Source organism: Rattus norvegicus, chromosome 7 (genome assembly GCF_036323735.1).
Source record: "Rattus norvegicus strain BN/NHsdMcwi chromosome 7, GRCr8, whole genome shotgun sequence".
Classification (NCBI taxonomy): Eukaryota; Metazoa; Chordata; class Mammalia; order Rodentia; family Muridae; genus Rattus; species Rattus norvegicus.
Window position 1 is genome coordinate 762,460 of NC_086025.1, and position 17,483 is coordinate 779,942.

The 17,483-nt window shown below is 45.4% G+C and overlaps 1 protein-coding gene and 1 pseudogene across 1 annotated transcript; both read right to left on the bottom strand.

Annotated features, from left to right (window-relative positions):
- Nucleotides 1-1,613: 1,613 nt before the first annotated feature.
- On the bottom strand, nucleotides 1,614-2,727 carry LOC134479587 (polycomb group RING finger protein 2-like). Its single transcript, XM_063264371.1, has one exon. It carries the CDS (start codon nucleotides 2,725-2,727, stop codon nucleotides 1,732-1,734), a length of 996 nt encoding a protein of 331 aa, XP_063120441.1. The 3' UTR covers nucleotides 1,614-1,731.
- Nucleotides 2,728-14,022: 11,295 nt separating this feature from the next.
- Zfp36l2-ps1 (zinc finger protein 36, C3H type-like 2, pseudogene 1) lies at nucleotides 14,023-16,587 on the bottom strand (annotated as a pseudogene).
- Between the last annotated feature and the right edge of the window lie 896 nt (nucleotides 16,588-17,483).

Sequence of the window (17,483 nt, forward strand, 5' to 3'; positions counted from 1 at the left end):
CTTTCCTGGCCTTAAGTATACTGGAGTCCAATCTTTTGGATTACTGAAGCTTCTTTTTTTTTTTTTTTTTTTTTTTTGAGATGACAGGCCCACCAAGGGGCCTAATGCATACAGGCTCATATTACCAAGGACGTTGTTGCTACAGAATCATGGCATGTCAGCAGCAGCACATGATCTCCCACACTCTTCTCCGCTGCAATTGCTAAAAGAATAGTAGGGTTGTTTGTTAATATTTTATTGGAAATATCTACAATGCTGGTCAGAGTTGATACATGCTTTTAATCCCAGCACCCATAACGTTTATCTTTTCTTTCTTTCTTTTTTTTCAAGAGTGTATGCAGCATTTATTACAAAGCCAAGAGATGGGGTTGGGGATTTAGCTCAGTGGTAGATCACTTGCCTAGCAAGCGCAAGGCCCTGGGTTCGGTCCCCAGCTCCGAAAAAAAAAAAAAAAAAAGCCAAGAGATACAAATGACCCAGGACAGGTGGGTACAGTCACAGGATCTTAGATTCAAGACATGGTACAAACAGACCCATGGGCTCAGAACCTCACACAGTAAGCCAATACCCTGTCCTCTCCCCGTGCCCCAGATCTATGTACACTTGAGAAAAACCAGGTGGGCAAGGTCTGCCCATAATAGGTGGTCCACCAGGTAGAGTTGGGGTGAGCCCATTCTTTATTTTCTTCTGCTTCTAGATGTCTCTGTCCTATCCCTGCCTGGCCTCCGCTGGAGATGAGGAAGTGGACTGGAGGACTGTTAGCTTTTGGAAGAACTGGAGTCTGTGCTTGTCTGTGGTTACCCACCTCAGCCCTCTACTATGGGCCCCCAGTGACTGTCACCTCCAGTCTTGCTAGATTGGGTTCCTGGGTCAGGGTAGGACAGGAAAAAAAGAAGTGTTCACAATGCCAAAGTCACACATAGATTTTGCAGGGCCAGGGTCTCCCCATAGCCTGAGTCTTCTCTTCCACACACAGGAGGAAAGGGGGGAGGGTTCAGAACTTAACAGTTCTTTGCACAAGGTTTCCACTGTCTGAGGAGATGAGGGGAATCTCCACAGCCACTTGATCCTTACAGTCAGAGGACAAACTGCACTTGTAAAAGGCACTGTCTCAGCGACTGACCATTCAACAATTGGGGACTTGGACAGGGATGGGAAACAGCCAAGATGGAGCCCGTAGGCAGCTAGGGCTTAAGGACCCAATATGCCCTCTGCCCGGGAAACCAGAGGGACATAGGGAAGGACGTTAGTACTTCCAATGACCCCTTAAGACTACCAGGTAACCAACCCATCTCCCAGAAGAGCAGAGTGAATTACAGAAGACCCCTAGACCTGGACACCCCCACTCATACACACACACACACACACACACACACACACTTCGTTTCCTGTGGCATTTAAATTAATCTGGTTGATCCATAGAAAATAAGTATGTATATTTGGTTTTTCCTATGTAGATAGATAGATAGATAGATAGATAGATAGATAGATAGATAGATAGATAGATAGATAGATAGGGAGGGAGGGAGGGAGGGAGGGAGGGACAGAGGGAGGGAGGGAGAGAGAGAGAGAGAGAGAGAGAGAGAGAGAGAGAGAGAGAGATTGATTTATAAAACCCACCTCCCACTCTGAAGATGGGAGGAACCAGGGAAAGTCAAAGTGGAAAAGGGGGCCCAGAAAAAGTAAAAAGGAGGGAAAAGATGACTGCAGGAGAGGGTCCCTTTCCTCAAGTTAAGGGGGGCAAGGAGCTCCATTAACACTCATCTTGCACCCCCTGCTGGTAGAGGATGGCATCTGCAGGCAGTTCGAAGTTCCCCCGTTGGTAGCTGTGGTGGTCACAGCAGCAGTTGAAGGTGGAGTGGGGGAGGTAGGATGGGTGGCTGCGGGGCTGTGGGAGCTGGGAGAGCCATGGGATGGGGTCCCAGGGCTGGACAAGGAGGAGGAGGTGGCCGGAAGTGTGGCAGGGCTGGGAGCCTGACTCGGAGGCCCGCTGGTGTTGGTGCCTTCTGAGGGAGTTGGCACTGTGGGTAGGGTGAGCCTCTTGCAGGCTGGCTGGACACGGTACTTGAGCGGGAGAGGCCCATTCCTCTGCCACGGGTAGATGTAGGCTATGTCCATTAAGGTGTAGTATTCCTTCAGGGGCTTGTCTTCGTAGAGGATCTCTACCTTGTACTTGCTGGGCACATCCATTTCGTTGCAGAGGAACTTGGCGAGGTGCATAAAGGTCATGACTGCTGGGCATCGCAGGAACAGCACCCCTGTCTTCTCCTTGTCTTCGTCCCCATTCTCCACGAGGCTCTTCTTCGCCTCTCGGTATAATTTAATGGACAAGCTGACAATCTCGTTGTCACCCAGAGCCCCCTTCTCCTGTTCCAGGATTTCGACATGGTCATTGTTGGAGCCATTGGGGACTTCTGTCAGGGGGTATGCTGCGTAGAAGTCCCGTCTCCCTTTCATCACATCTTTAAAAAGCCCAGACACCAACTTGTAGACAATGTCCTGGAGGGTTTTGTCTGATCTGATGCTCAGCAGTGGCCCTGTTTTATGGACCTGGACATCACACATGGGGCAGTATTTGTTGGTCTCCAAGTAGCGCACGATGAAGGTTTTGCAAAAGGAATGTAAGCATTCCACAATCGTGGTGGTGTTGATGAAATAGCCCCCATAGAGGGCACACATGAGGTGAGGGTTCAGCTCCATGATTTTAATCTGTGTGGTCCGATGCATGTTGCAGGGGACGGGACTGAGACCTGGGAAGTGTCACCCTGTTGCCACCTGCTTACAGGCCAGCCACCAACAAAGCACAGGCTCTCCTCGACACCTGCTGCAGAGCTTTCTGTGCTTCCCAATGCACCTGGACGAGCGCTGGCTTCGAGGTCCGGTTGGTCTCAGGGAGGGGGCTATTGGAGGGAGGGAGAGAAGGGAGGGGAGGGGGACCACAGCCCTGTCGCTAGCTAGGTCTGCGGGAGGGGAGAAACATCGTTTTTCTTTTCTTTTCTTTCCTTTTTTTTTTTTTTTTTTTGCAATTGTTGTTAGAATTCCTGTTGTTTTCTTTGGTAATTCCTGTATCTATTTGCTCTGTACCTAGAATGTTACCCACACTCTTCATGGCCCTACTCTTCAGGTTAAAGATTTTACTCTCCCATACCACACATGATCACATTATTTACTTTCAAATAAGAAAAACAGGCATGAAGAAGAGAGTTAACGTGTATGGTCTCAGGTAATCAACACATCATGAGTGCAGGATGGCATCCTAGTGTTTTGGATTACCCAAGCTTCTGTTTTTCAGATTGACAGGCCTCTGCAGAAGTCTCCAGTTGGGTGGCAGAGAGTCTGGAATAGCTGAAATAATGGCTGCCCCCGCAAGGAGAAGGCTGGCCCTTCAGTGCCTCTGCAGCCCGAGGCATAGGTCTGCCAAGAGCACAAGGGCACTTGACCAGAGCTGGTGAGGGACTGCCTTTTGGATGATCCGTGAGACCTGGATGAACAGAGGCTTCCAGAGTCCTGATAAAGGGAAGGAGAGTCACATAGATATGATGGAAACAATCGATCTTTGGGCTGCAAGTCCTCCATTTCATTTATCCTTGCTGTGTACATATTACATGTAAATGACAAAGGCATCCTACTTTATCACATCTAGTCACTCTAGTTGTTAAAGTGATCGCTAGTGTAAACATAGTAGAGTTAGTACAACAATACGCTGTGTCCCATTTTGTTAAAGAACGTTTTTATTTATACATATTTTACTTATTCACATTGCATGCTGCTCATTGCCCGCTGACACCCAGTTACTCTCTCCCACAGTCCTTCCCCACCTCTCCTAGTATATTCTTCTCTGGCTGTATGAGGGCCAGCTCTCTCAGTACATCCCTTCTTCCACCAAAGCCAATTTATCCTGTCCTGGGGCAGGTGCTGAGGATGCTGGTCATGGATGCCTGTAGAGAGCGGCGCGGTGAAACAAAGATGGCGCCGACATCCTGCCTTGTCTGGATGTCGACAACTTACTGCGCATGTGCAGGCTTGTCCCCTTGCTAGGGCGGCCATACGATAATGAGATGTAGGGCGCCCTCCAGTGGTGAACAACGGTACCGCACAGGTGCGGTTTTTGCACCAGGTGTCAGTTGACCGTTAATATGCTAATGAGGGGCGGTACCATGCTAATGGGGTGATTCATTCTCCGCCAATCCCTGGAGGACAAGTGGTGGGGTGATAGTGGGGTGATCCATGCCCCACCAATCCCTGAGAGATAATTAACATACTGTTGTGTATATAAGGCGAGCGACTTTGCCGCTCGGGGTCCCTGTTCAAGAGAGCTGTAACACAGTAAAGGCTTGTTCACAGAAGAATCCTCTTGCCGCGCGTCGTTCTTGCTGGCAGGACATTGGGCGCGCGACAAGTAGTGCCAAAACCCGGAAACCAACATCACCGGTGCCGAGGGGACCCTTCAGTGTGCTGAAGAGGATTCAGAACTGCGAGAAGGTAAATTAAAAGGTAAGCTTCGAGAGGCATGCCCCTTTTTGGATTTAAGAGAGCATGTCAGAAACGGAGCAGAGTGAGAAATTAGGAGCGCGCAAAAAAGGAAAAGGTTACTAAAACAAAAGTGAAAGAGATACAAAAGGCGGAAGAAATGCTGCCGGAGGAAAAAATAGGTATGCCCCAGAGGACGAAGTACAAGTCATCCGGAGAGGATACTTTGTATCCATTAAAAGAATTAGAAGCCTTAAAACTGGCTGGCAGTGACTCTGAGCAAGAGTTGTCAGAGTCGGAGGAGGAGGAATTAGAGGAAGAGGCAGCCATATACAAGGAAGAAAGATATGGGCCTAGGTGGAGAGCCACTGTGAAGAAACCGAAAGTTATGGATCCTTTATGGGCAAGGCTGGTAGTTTTGTTTCTTTTTTTCTTTGTGTGGGATAGAGAAGCCACAGACAGCAAGCTTAAGCCCGGACCAAAACCTCTTTGGCGAATGGTCCCTGCCTGCTTAGAGGATAAACGATGTGAGGAAGCTGTTAGAGCCGTTAGGACAGGTCAGAGGGTCCTTGCTGAGCAACAAGAAAGTATGTCAGAGGGAGAAAAGGTCTCGAAAGAAAAAAAGAAAAGAAAAGGAGATAAAAGGAACAGAGAGAAGGCAGAGATAAAAAAAAGAGGATAATTAGGACCAGGAAACAAATAAGATATATTCTTCTTTAAAAGCCTTGACCTTAGAAATGTCAGACAATCTAGAAAGCATCACCGACAGCTTAGAGAAAGTGAAACTAAAGGTAGAACCATCGGGTCCTGGGCCTCCCACAGAGCAACAAAAGGAAGCGCAGGACTCGACTTCAGTTCCACCACCAGACTCGTATTGACCCCTCGAATGGGAACTCAGGTGGTGGATACAGATTTTAAAGGCCCCAGTAAGCAGAATTCAGAAGGATCACAGAAATTGAAAGCATGTGCAAAGATAAAGATTTGGGGTAGTGGTAGTGGTCAAAAGGGAACAAGGTAATAATGGTAAAATGTTTTTGTGTATGTGTTCTTTTAGAGTTATGTTAAAATTTAGAGAAGCAAAGTTGATTCTCATAGATGCTTTTAGTCTTTTGACCCTGACTAGAGACAGTTTACACCCTAGACAAGAGAGAGAATGGGGTTGAGAAAAACAGTCCTCCTGAACTCTCCACAGATGCTTTGGCAAAAGAAGGAAATGAGCTTAAACTTTTTGGAGCTCTCCTGGGAACAGAAGGAGGTGGGAGACGTCTTGCCTCCTTGCTGGCTCCTATTGGAGAAGTGCTTATTTCTGGTTCTGGGTTCTTTAGGCAGGATGTCTGGGTCACTTTGGTGGAACACCATCTAGTTCTTTTTTTCTGTGTCTAATGTCTGTCCTTGGTGCACCAAGCTGTCCATGTATGTCAATTTATGTCTGGGTTTTGTTTCTCATTGCTTGAATGTTTTGTGTTTCATGTTTAAAAGAAAAGGTTAAAATTTTTTTTTTGGTTCTTTTTTTCGGAGCTGGGGACCGAACCCAGGGCCTTGCGCTTCCTAGGTAAGCGCTCTACCACTGAGCTAAATCCCCAGCCCCAAGGTTAAAATTTTAAATGCTGATCGATTCACCCATTGATGTAGCTTTAACTCCTTTCAAGAAAGGAACAAATAAATAAAAAGTTTCAATTGGCTTTTGGAGCCTGCATCTGTAGCTAGAAGCCGAAGTCCGCTGGCAAGCTCCCCAGGGGGCTGGCTAAATGTTTATACTAGCCGACCCTAAAGACACCAGGAGCTTCACAGCTTCTAAGGAAATGGAACTGATGGCTGTTTCTCTTAGAAAAATCTTTGTGATTATTGGACTCAACAGGTGACAAGGTGTTTCTCTTAAAACTACAGCTAGAAAAAGTAAAAATGGTGATTGATTTAAATATTAAAGGTATGTGTAGCCACTTCAATTTTGTTTTCTGATTGGTTTTAAATGTATGAATATTCTCTACATGCCTTGGTTATGGACTATTGGCTTTTAAGTTATTGGATATGGTTAAGAAAAATGTAACATTGGTAACAGAAAGTTGACATAAAACTGGTAAATTTGAATGGAGTCATTCTAGACAACATGTGGCATGAGCCAATCTAGGGAAACAGGTCTAAATTGGGATGATATTTTTATGGAAATCTTATCCTAGAAACCAGGCTTCTAAAAGATTTTAAGGCAATGTCTCTTTGTTGAGGTATTGGAGACCGCACCATCATGTGTTCATATGTAGGAATTGGCAGTCAAACCTTGTAGCATGAAGGATAGACTCGGTTTTTGGAGACTGGATTTTGGGATGATGAGGCTGATCTCAAGGAAGAGGCTGCTCAGTATGAGAGGGAGAGATATGAAGATTGTGGCACCCTAGAAGCGGCCTATGCAAAAGTGGTTAAGGTGCTTGAAAACAATCAATTGTTCATAGCACCTGAAAAGGTTCAAATGGGCCAAATGGGAGAATATTTAGGAACAAAAATCACTCCTCATAGTATTTCTCCTCAAAAAATTGAATTACGAAAAGATCATTTAAAAACATTAAATGACTTTCAAAAATCACTAGGAAGCATAAATTGGATTTGACCCTATATTAAAATGCCCAATGTAGATTTACAACCACTCTATGAGATCCTGTAAGGGGATTCTCAGCTTACTTCACCCTGTGTTTTAACCAAGGAAGCACAATTATCCTTGAGGAAAGTAGAAGAAAGATTAGAAAAGGCAATGCTAAGAAGGTACAAGGAAAAGGAGGATCTCCTTTTGTGTATACTAAGAACCTTTCGTCAGCCTACAGGAGTGTTATGGCAACAAGGTCCACTTCTTTGGATTTATCCCCATACTTCTCCAAATAAGACCCTTGAATATTACCCTTCTGCTGTTGCACAGCTTGCTGTGTTAGACGTTAAATCTTGTATTCAGCATTTTGGTATTTTACCCAAGAAAATTATTATACCATATACAACTGCTCAGATAGAAACATTGTGTGCCTTGATAGATGATTGGACCATATTACACTGTAGTTTTGGTGGAGAGTTTGACAATCATTATCCTAAGGATCCTTTGCTACAATTTTTTACTGAACACCCAGTGATCTTTCCTAAGATCACTGCCTCAGAGCCTTTGCCAGGAGTGTTAGATATTTATACAGATGGCTCCAAAACAGGTGTAGGTGCCTATATGGTTGATTCTCAAGAACCAGTATTAATTCAATACAGTCCAGGCACCCCCTAAATTACAGAATATAAAATTGTATTGAAAGTTTTCAAAAGATTTCATGATTATTTTAATTTAATTTCTGACTCTGCTTATGTAGTTAATGCTGTGCGCTCACTTGAAATTGCAGGGCCAATTCGGTCAAGTAGTACCGTATGTCAAATTCTTTTAGAATTACAAGATTTGATTTGGGCCAGAAAAAATAAAATTTTTATACAACATATTCGAGCCCATACTAATTTGCCTGGTCCCATGACCAGTAATAACACCCTGGTGGATGCTAATACTCATAGAGAGTTTATTTTTCATGCCGCTCCAGTTGATCTCGCTAGAGGATTTCATCAAAAGTTTCATGTACCTGCCTTTACTCTTCAACAAAAATTTAAAATCTCTAGAGCTGTAGCTCGTGATGTGGTGTTAAGTTGCCAGAATTGTGTTCAATTTCACCACCCTCCTCATGTGGGGATTAACCCTCGTGGTCTGATCCCGCTAAAACTTTGGCAGATGGATGTCACACACATATCTCAATTTGGAAATTTAAAATATGCTCATGTTTCTGTTGATACCTGTTCCGGTATTATACATGCTACTCTGATGACTGGTGAAAAGGCTCGTAATGCCATTAGCCATTGCTTAGAGGCATGGGCAGCCTGGGGAAAGCCTGATAGTCTCAAGACAGACAATGGGCCTGCCTACACTGCAAAGTTCTTTCAGGCATTTTGCCAGACAATGCAGGTCGGACATACTACAGGCTTACCATACAATCCCCAGGGTCAAGGAATTGTGGAAAGAGTACATCGTACCTTAAAAGAGCTTATACAAAAACAAAAAGAGGGAATTGCCAGCGGCCAAACACCAAAAGGACAACTTTCTTTGGCTCTTTTTACTCTAAATTTCTTAATTTTGGATGCGCATGGCCGCTCTGCTGCGGATTGCCATGCAGCTACTACACCTATAACTAATGCAGAAGAAAAGTGGAAGGATGTCTTAACTGATGAATGGCGTGGCCCAGATCCCGTGATTTCGAGATCTAGGGGAGCGATTTGTGTTTTTCCGCAGAATCAAGAAAATCCAATTTGGGTACCTGAGCGTTTGACTCGAAAATTGCCTTCTGCTCTTTCTGAAGATGAGACTTTGAACCCTACTATTACTACTGGGAATGGTAATACAGGTTAATTCGCTTACCCTGTGGGCTATTGCCAGATCCTGGCCAGTACCCATGCCAGTTCATAGCAATTCTACTGTTTTGAGAATAAGACTGACAAGCATAATCTCTGGCCTTGGTTTCAATGGGTGCTGTCCAATGAGCAAGGGGCATATACATCCCTGACCCCCTTTGCTAGGTTGATGGGTGAGAACTTCGTGCTGTATAATGAATGTTTCAGCTACCAGAAAAAAATGATACCAGGTTGACAAATATTCAATATAATAACCTCTTGGCAAATAATACTGCCACTAGTACTTCAGTATGTGTTATATCACCTTTTTTCTTTCTGATAAGCATTAATGTAAACAGTGGTGCTTTAAATTGTGATAGCTCTGATGTAGTCTGCTATTTAGCTGAATGCTGGGATGGCACCAAGGACACCGCAGTGATGGTTAAGATTCCCTCCTTTGTGCCAATCCCAGTGGAGGCAAACCCAGATAGCTTTCCTATTCTTAATTTGCTGAAGAGATTTTGGAATTACGGCAGCCATAATTTCAGCCATTGTGCTGTCTGCTGCTGCAGCTACCACAGCTACAATTACTATGACCAATCAAATACAGACGGCTGAGACTGTCAATCAGATTGTAGAAAGAACTGCAGTGGCACTAGAGATACAAGAAGAATTTAATACCCATTTGGCATCTGGCCTTCTATTAGCCAATCAAAGGATAGATTTAGTTCAAGAACAAATTGAAGCACTGTATCATATGACACAGCTGTCTTGCGTTTTCTCCCTTAGAGGTTTATGCATTACTCCTTTGCGAAATAACTTTTCTCAGCATTCTCAACAGAGCAAAGAAATATCAAATTATCTGAAAGGAAACTGGTCCATGAAAGCCAAGCAACTATCAAGACAATTGCTGATGCAGATTGCTGTCCTCAACAGCACTAGGTTGGACCCCATCATAGTTGAAGATTTTACCTCATGGATTACCAATGCTTTCTCCCTTTTTAAGGAATGGGCGGGCATGTTTGCCTGGGGAGCTATTGTCCTCCTGGAATGCGGAGTAGGTCTCTGGCTTATTGGCCATTTAAAAAGAGAACATGCCAGACACAAAGTGGTTGTTTACCAGGCTATGACCACCATTAAAAAGGGTGCTTCTCCCAACATATGGCTGGCCTCTTTGAAAGATTAAGAGTTTGCCCTAGATCATTTTTGTCACAGTCATGTGGAGTCATTGTATCCGGGCAACTTTCCTCGAGCTTGGACCAACCCAAGACACGGGGCCCGGTGGCGATAGGGTAACTCTATGACGGGTAAGGCCGAGTTTGGATGAGAACTACCTAAGACAGGAGCAATGACAAGATTGACGTGACACCCATATCTAGACCAGTCATTTTATTAAACAAAAAAGGGGGAGATGTAGAGAGCGGCGCGGCGAAACAAAGATGGCGCCGACATCCAGCCTTGTCTGGATGTCGACAACTTACTGCGCATGTGCAGGCTTGTCCCCTTGCTAGGGCGGCCATACGATAATGAGATGTAGGGCGCCCTCCAGTGGTGAACAACGGTACCGCACATGTGCGGTTTTTGCACCAGGTGTCAGTTGACCGTTAATATGCTAATGAGGGGCGGTACCATGCTAATGGGGTGATTCATTCTCCGCCAATCCCTGGAGGACAAGTGGTGGGGTGATAGTGGGGTGATCCATGCCCCACCAATCCCTGAGAGATAATTAACATACTGTTGTGTATATAAGGCAAGCGACTTTGCCACTCGGGGTCCCTGTTCAAGAGAGCTGTAACACAGTAAAGGCTTGTTCACAGAAGAATCCTGTTGCCGCGCGTCGTTCTTGCTGGCGGGACATTGGGCGCTCGACAGATGCCTTGGGCTTTCTTCATGCTCCAATTTGCTGGCTTTGGGAAGTTCATGCAGAACTGTCTGTGAACTTGGTACTTCATATAGACAGTTCACAAGAAGCACTGGTTTGGGTAATTTTCTTGAGAGTATATCTCAATCAAACCTACCCCCACTAATATTCAAACAATGACAAAGGTAATGGGACACTATACATCTATTCCAGGTTTCCATTTCTGAGAGCAGCAGAACAGAAGCCCACAAAGCTGGCAAAGTTAAGTGAGATCACACAGGGGACCTAAGAGCACACTGCTGCTTTCCTAGAGTGCATCCTAGAGGCTTATCATATCTATACACCCACAGATCCATATGCACTGGACACCAGGCTAGTGCTCAACATTCATTGCTTTTGTCACTCAGTTTGCCACAAATATTAGGAATCCCAAAAGTCAGAGAAATTTGGAGGTATGAGTAAGTCCCAGGGGCTGGAGTAAGCTAACAAGTAAGTAAGTAAACAAAGAACTGATTGAGAATCAGAGAGACAAGATGCTCACCAAGGCCATAGTCGTATTCTATTAAGAAAATATGAATAATAAGCCATCAGGTGAAAATATAAAGTAGGAGGTCATAGGCCTAGAAGGTCTATCCTCTGCTTTCAGGGAAGCAGCCATTCCAGGCCCTCTGCCACACAATCAGAGACTTCCCTAAACAACAGGCTGGCCTTTCTCAAAGACCTGGCTGGGCTTCTCCCTGTAGAATGGGACATGCAGAGTCCTTGAGGATCCACCAAGAGGCCTCCTCCACACAGGCTCCTTGTTGCCAAAGGAAAATGTTTCTGCAGAATCTGCCATTGCAGAAGGAGTTTCAACTAGGCTGCTCTTAGTTCCAGCTCACTACCTCACAGCTCTCTCTGCTGGCAACTGCTAGAACTGTAATAGGATGTTTGTTTGTTTATTAGAAATATCGTGGTGCTTCAACTGTTCCTACATACAAACTAAACGGCTGCTCATTCATTTGTCATCCGGGAAAGCCGGGAGACTTTCCTGCCTCTTTACAATGAAAAATAATAGTACAAGTTCTGGACTGTCATTAAGCAAGGTATATTCGTGTACCACCAGCATTTCAGCGCAAAGACCTGGCCTCTTCACATCATAGCTATCGGGAAAAAAGTGTTAAAAATCTTTTCCTCGGGGGTTGGGGATTCAGCTCAGTGGTAGAACCCTAGCAAGCACAAGGCCCTGGGTTCGGTCCCCAGCTCCGAAAAAAAAAAAAAGAAAAGAAAAGAAAAAAAAATCTTTTCCTCTTGTGCAGGCAAACCCATCCCACATTCAAATTCTCAAGCACTAATGAGATACTTAATTGGTTGAGGAAGATTTAAGGCAAGTTCGGGCCCTGTGAAGGCACTGAGACCCCCCCCCCATTATTGCTACATGTCTTTATACTCAATGTCACAGTAGAGCTGGTGGAACTAGGAAACTGTCTTTCCTTGCTGGTTTATAAAGCTGGAACTGAAGACGCATACCACGTGAGTCTGACTGCAGAGTCTCTGGGCATTCTTTTCCTCTTTAAAGTCGGATGGACTACAACCATTATACATTCTAAAAAAACTCAAAATGTTCCTCAAACTACTTCCACAGCATCAAGATAGATTTCTGTAAAGAAACCATGCAATCTTTCAAAATTTACATGAACATGGAAAGAAATTAATGAAATAAATATTACATATAATCTCTTAAATTAAGAATTTTTTTACTCATTTACAATAAAATAACCAAGTGAAGTTACAAAGGCATATATTACTGTGAAAAGAACACATGTTTTGCCGATTAATAATGGCAATTATAATTTAACATAATGAAAGAATATATATCTATTGCTTTCACCATACTCGATAAATACAGTATTGTAAGACTCTCGGAGAGAATCTTCTCTCAGGAGGGAGATCCTCAAGCCCCAATGACCAGTCCGAGTCCACCGGCTGCAATCTGCAAGAGGATTTTTATTGATCAGGATACACAGCTATCTGTGGGCGTCCCAGTCAATTTGGAAGACTGGCGCGCCTAGCAGAACCAGGGACGGGTTTTTATAGTGTATTGGGAGCAGAAGCAGGCTTACAGATGTATGGTTACAGGGATGTGATTGGTGGAGTAAATGAGGCATACATGTATGTTACCTATTTTGGCTATAATCATAACAGTGAGTTAGCAAAAAGTACATGGTGGTCAGGGCTTCCGGGGGGTCAGGGACTTTTTCTTTTTCTTGTCAGGTGGCCCATGGAGCAGTGTCCATAATTTAGTCTGGTTTTTGCATTTTGTTTTCTTTTCTGGTCTGTTTCGTCTAAATGATGGGTCAGCTTGTCCCACATATCTAAAAACTTACTTTTTATTTCTATAGTTTAGGGCCTTGGGCTTGTACAATTCCCTTTCTGGGAGGGGGTCTTTCAGTATGAACAACATCCTCAAATGTATACTTTTCACAAGAATAATAAGTTAAATGTTTTTTCATATTGAGTTGTGGTGCAGTGGTGCGGATCAACTCAAAACAGCTAAAAATGAAGCACTTATTTCCCAACAACTATGAACTGAGCTCTGCCCAAGGCTTCGAGAGAGCAGAGGAAATGGTTCTAAGCTAAACACCCACTGAGTGCTGGCAAGGAGACTGTTACCAAATTTTGGAATGCAAGATCTCCTCCACTCCCAGACACATAGAACTTTGTTAAAAAAACATAAACAAGGTAAACAACCACCAGGAAGGAGGCCCAGAGCTACTCCTACCAAGGCATGTTCTTGGCATTAGTTTGAATTCTAGAAGCTTATCCCTTAGGGAGGTGGCAGCCGGCGGGCTCACACTGGTCTTGGAACCCCTTCCAAGGTCAGAGTTCTCACATCTGGACTGTAGCTAAGGCTTTCCAGTGAAAGAAAAGATGGAATGGTGGTTGGTAGCTGCTGGTGATGGGCTGATTCTTTTTTCTTTTAAAACTAGAGTTTCAAACTCTTCTGAGACCTAAACCAAGTGTTTGGTATTCTTTGTTCTTTCTGCATCACAACCGCCCTGTTGTGGGTATTTTGTTCATCCATACGAAAAGTTCGTTAGCTTTTATTTAAACAAGAACAAAACTTTGCAATAATAATAATAATAGTAGTAATAATGATAGTAATAATAATAATAGAGTGAAACCAGAAAACTGAAAGGGAAGGGGAGGGGCCCCTCCAGGCAGAGTTTGAGTCCAAGTGCTCAGAGGGGCCTGCGGCAGTGTCACTCCCCCAACAGTGCCCCCTGTAACGCCTCTCCCAACCCCTCTCGGGCACCCTTGCCTCAGTCCTCAGATATGGAGAGGCGGCTGAAGATGGGCAAGCGGTGACCAGGGCCCAGCCTGCGGGACTCGGAGCCACTGAGGCTGCGGGAGCTCAGCGAGCCACTCAGGTAACTGTCGCGGTCTGACAGCAAGTCCGGGGGACGGGGAGGTGCGTGGAACACTGGCGACTCCGACAAATGGAGCAGCAGCTGGAAGCTGAAGGGCCGAGAAGCTGGTGTGGGGGTCATGGCGGGCTGTGCAGGGGGCGGCGCGGGTCCGCCAGGCCCTGCTGCTGGCTGCGGTAGTAGGCGGCAACTGCGGCGGCGAAGCTGTGGGTCTTGTTGGCAAGTGGCGTGATTAGGCAGCTCAGCTCCAGGCCAAAGGTGAAGGTGAAAGATAAAAGTTTTAAAGTTGCCCCCCTAGACACAAAGTTTAGAGCAGAAAAGAAAAAAAAACAGATTAGGCCCCAGAATTGTATGTTCCAAGAAGCCTCTCCTAGGGCTATAGAATGGATAATTACATTGGCCAGCTCAACAGCTTTCTCCCAGAAACTAGCTGACCATAAATCTTAGAGAACAATCTTGAGAAGCAGGAAGCAACTTCTCCTGAAGTTAAACATGAAGTTAAACAATCTGAGAAGTAGGAGACAGCTTCTCCTAGGAAACAATCTTGGGGGACAGAGAGTTCTTCCTTGTGATTTTTCACTGTTATTCTACACACTTTCCAATGACGCCATCCCTGCCCCCTCGGGTTGTGGTTTCTCCCTTTAAATACCTCTTCTCCCAGCCTCTCAGGGTCGAACTCCACTGTCCCTGCGTGGGATACGAGTCTCGACCCCAGTGCACTGGTTGCTATCGATAAACCTCATGTGGTTACAAGGACGGTCTTGTGTGAGTTCTTGGGGGGTCGCGTCATCCCGAGACTTGAGTGAGGGTCTCCCCACTCCGGGGGTCTTTCAAAGGCATTGTTGGCACACGAGGTGGTCGGAGCAAGTGGTGCCCGGCATGGCGGCTGCAGCGCAGCACAGCGTGGCCGCCACAGCCGCTGTGGTGGAGCACGTCCAGCCGCCCGGGGGCATGGAGGCCGTCGAGGCAGAAGAGCTGGAAGAGGCTGATGAGGAACAAGACTAAGCTGAGAAGCAGGAGGGCCGCGGCATGCGAGATGTGGGGCTGTCGAGCAGCAGCGGGGACTCCGGTCCCCCGGCACCTGGTGGTGGCCTGACGGGAAGCTGGAGAAACTGAGGCTGTGGTGCAACATTGGCCACGGCTCCCGGGCAAAGCCCAGGTGCAGGGCGCCGTGCGCACCAAAGGCTCGAAGGTCCCTGGAGGTCCCCGGAGGCGCCACCAACCCTCCCCCCCCCACCCCCGATGGCGCGGGCGACTGCTAGTCTGCGTTGTGGATGAAATAGCAGCGTGGGCTGCAGGAGCAGAAGCTGATGGTGTGGAAGGTGCGGCACAGCTCTGTCTTGTATTTGGGGTGCCCAGTAAGGCTGCGCAGCTCATGGAAGCCATGCGGGAACTGCCACTTCTCCTGTACCTTCAAGGGCCAGAACAACTCGGTCTTGTAGCTGTGGGATTGATCTGGGAGCCGCTGCCCCCCTTCTGCTGCTGCTGAGCGGTTCTGGAATTTGCACTCAATGTTGACTAGCACCTTGCTGCTGCCCCCTGAAGGCTCCTGGAGCTGGCCTTAGGTGGACCGGCAGTCCGCACCTGCCCAGCCACAGCTGCCACCATTAGGGTCTCCTGGGTACTTATTATTTTTTCACTTTAATTTTGTTTCAAACGGTGTGTGTGTGTGCCTACATTTTAAACTGATGTGAGCAAAGAGAAACTGTTTGGAGGGATAAAAAGAAATGATAGAAGAGGTGAGGAAAGGAAGAATAATGGTATTGAGAGGCAGAGATAAGTGCAATATATGGTATATGCATATATGAAAATTACACACACACACACACACACACACACACTTGTGCAATAGCAGCAGGTACTCAGCAGGTAAAAAACTTGCTGCACTAGTGTGATTATTAGAGTTCAGTACCTGGGACCCATGGTAGAAAGTATGAACTGAAAATTGTGGCACATATGTGCACAGACACACACACACTTATCCACAGGCAAAGAAACCTTTATAAATTCATAAGCATTTGACTTTAGAGGCGCAAGGATCAGGAGTTGGGAATGAGGTCACCCCAACATTCACTTGCCTCAAAAAAATTCAAGAACAGAGATTTGACCTAAGGTAATGTGTCCTATTAAAGTGTGCCAAATTTAAAAAAAAAATTAATGTGCAAGTATGCATGGCATAAACAACAACAAATATTAGGTTAGAAATATCAAATTGCTGGTCCTTTATATTATTTGAAAAAAAGAAACAAAGAAACAAAAAGAGAGAAAAGAAACTAAATGACAAACTTATGAAGGGAAGTAGAAGCCATCGAAATTAAGGCAGGGAATGAAAGAAAATGGGCTGGGGGTGCTCTACTTGAAAGAGGAAGACTTTAGACTCTTTGCTCTAATGAAGTTGACTAAGGTGGTGCCTGCAGGTCCTTCACAGGCACTTTTGCCCTGGCTGCTCAGCTTGGGCATAGTTGTCTGTCCTCTTGTATTCTGTGCGGATTCCAGGCAAGGTGAGCAGTGGGAGAGCTGCTGTGCTTCAGAGCACAGGGTACTTTGTTGCAGCTTGAGCAGGAGCTCCTGAGTCTGCACAGCCGCTGCCACAATGTTTCCAACACACTCCTGCTTTTCTCCCCTGTGAAATCCCCTCCTGAGTCATGTTTGGTGCTGGCTGTTGTCCTGAACTGCTGCCAAAGAAAAACAATCTCGTTCCTGAAGAACTATTGCTGAACAGGTCCTCTTCCCCCATATCCTAATAACTTTTAAGTTCCATTACCTATGCTGGGCGGTGGGCTAGAGGAGGGGTTGAATTCTTATTAAAAGTAGGTTGCGTGCTCGCTTCGGCGGCACATATACTAAAAATAGGTTGCAAAAACCTTTGCCTACATCCTGCTGTAGTAGAAATAAGGAAAAAGCAAAGTATTTTGTACAAAATACTTTATCAGAGGTCTTAACCTCCTAAGGCTTCCTCAAAGAAGCTCTGAAGATAATTTTAGGAAGTATTTAATAATCCTGTATGTGGTAAAAGAGGAGAGGCACTTGGGTCAACTATAATTCAATTTTATTAGTCTGGTCTCTTAGTCTGCAGCACATCTATCTAGGCTCTTATGGCTCTTAGAGTCTCTAGGGAGAAGTAGTGTGTAATTCTAATAGGAGGACTGCATTTATATGTTACTAGTCCTTTTCCCCTTGCAGCTTTTATTACACTTTATTTGTTCTACATGCTTACTGGCTTAGGTAATATATGCCCAGGGGTATTCTTTTTCAACTCCAGGCCATTTCATACACTGTTTGCTCCTTTCACTTTGATAAGTCTCTTGTTTAAGTTAAGGACATTTTCTTCTACATTTTTTGTTGAGAATGTTTTT

Bases quoted from the DNA above. Each gene is read 5' to 3' on its own strand.
- LOC134479587 (XM_063264371.1), bottom strand. From the start codon at position 2,727: ATGCATCGGACCACACAGATTAAAATCATGGAGCTGAACCCTCACCTC.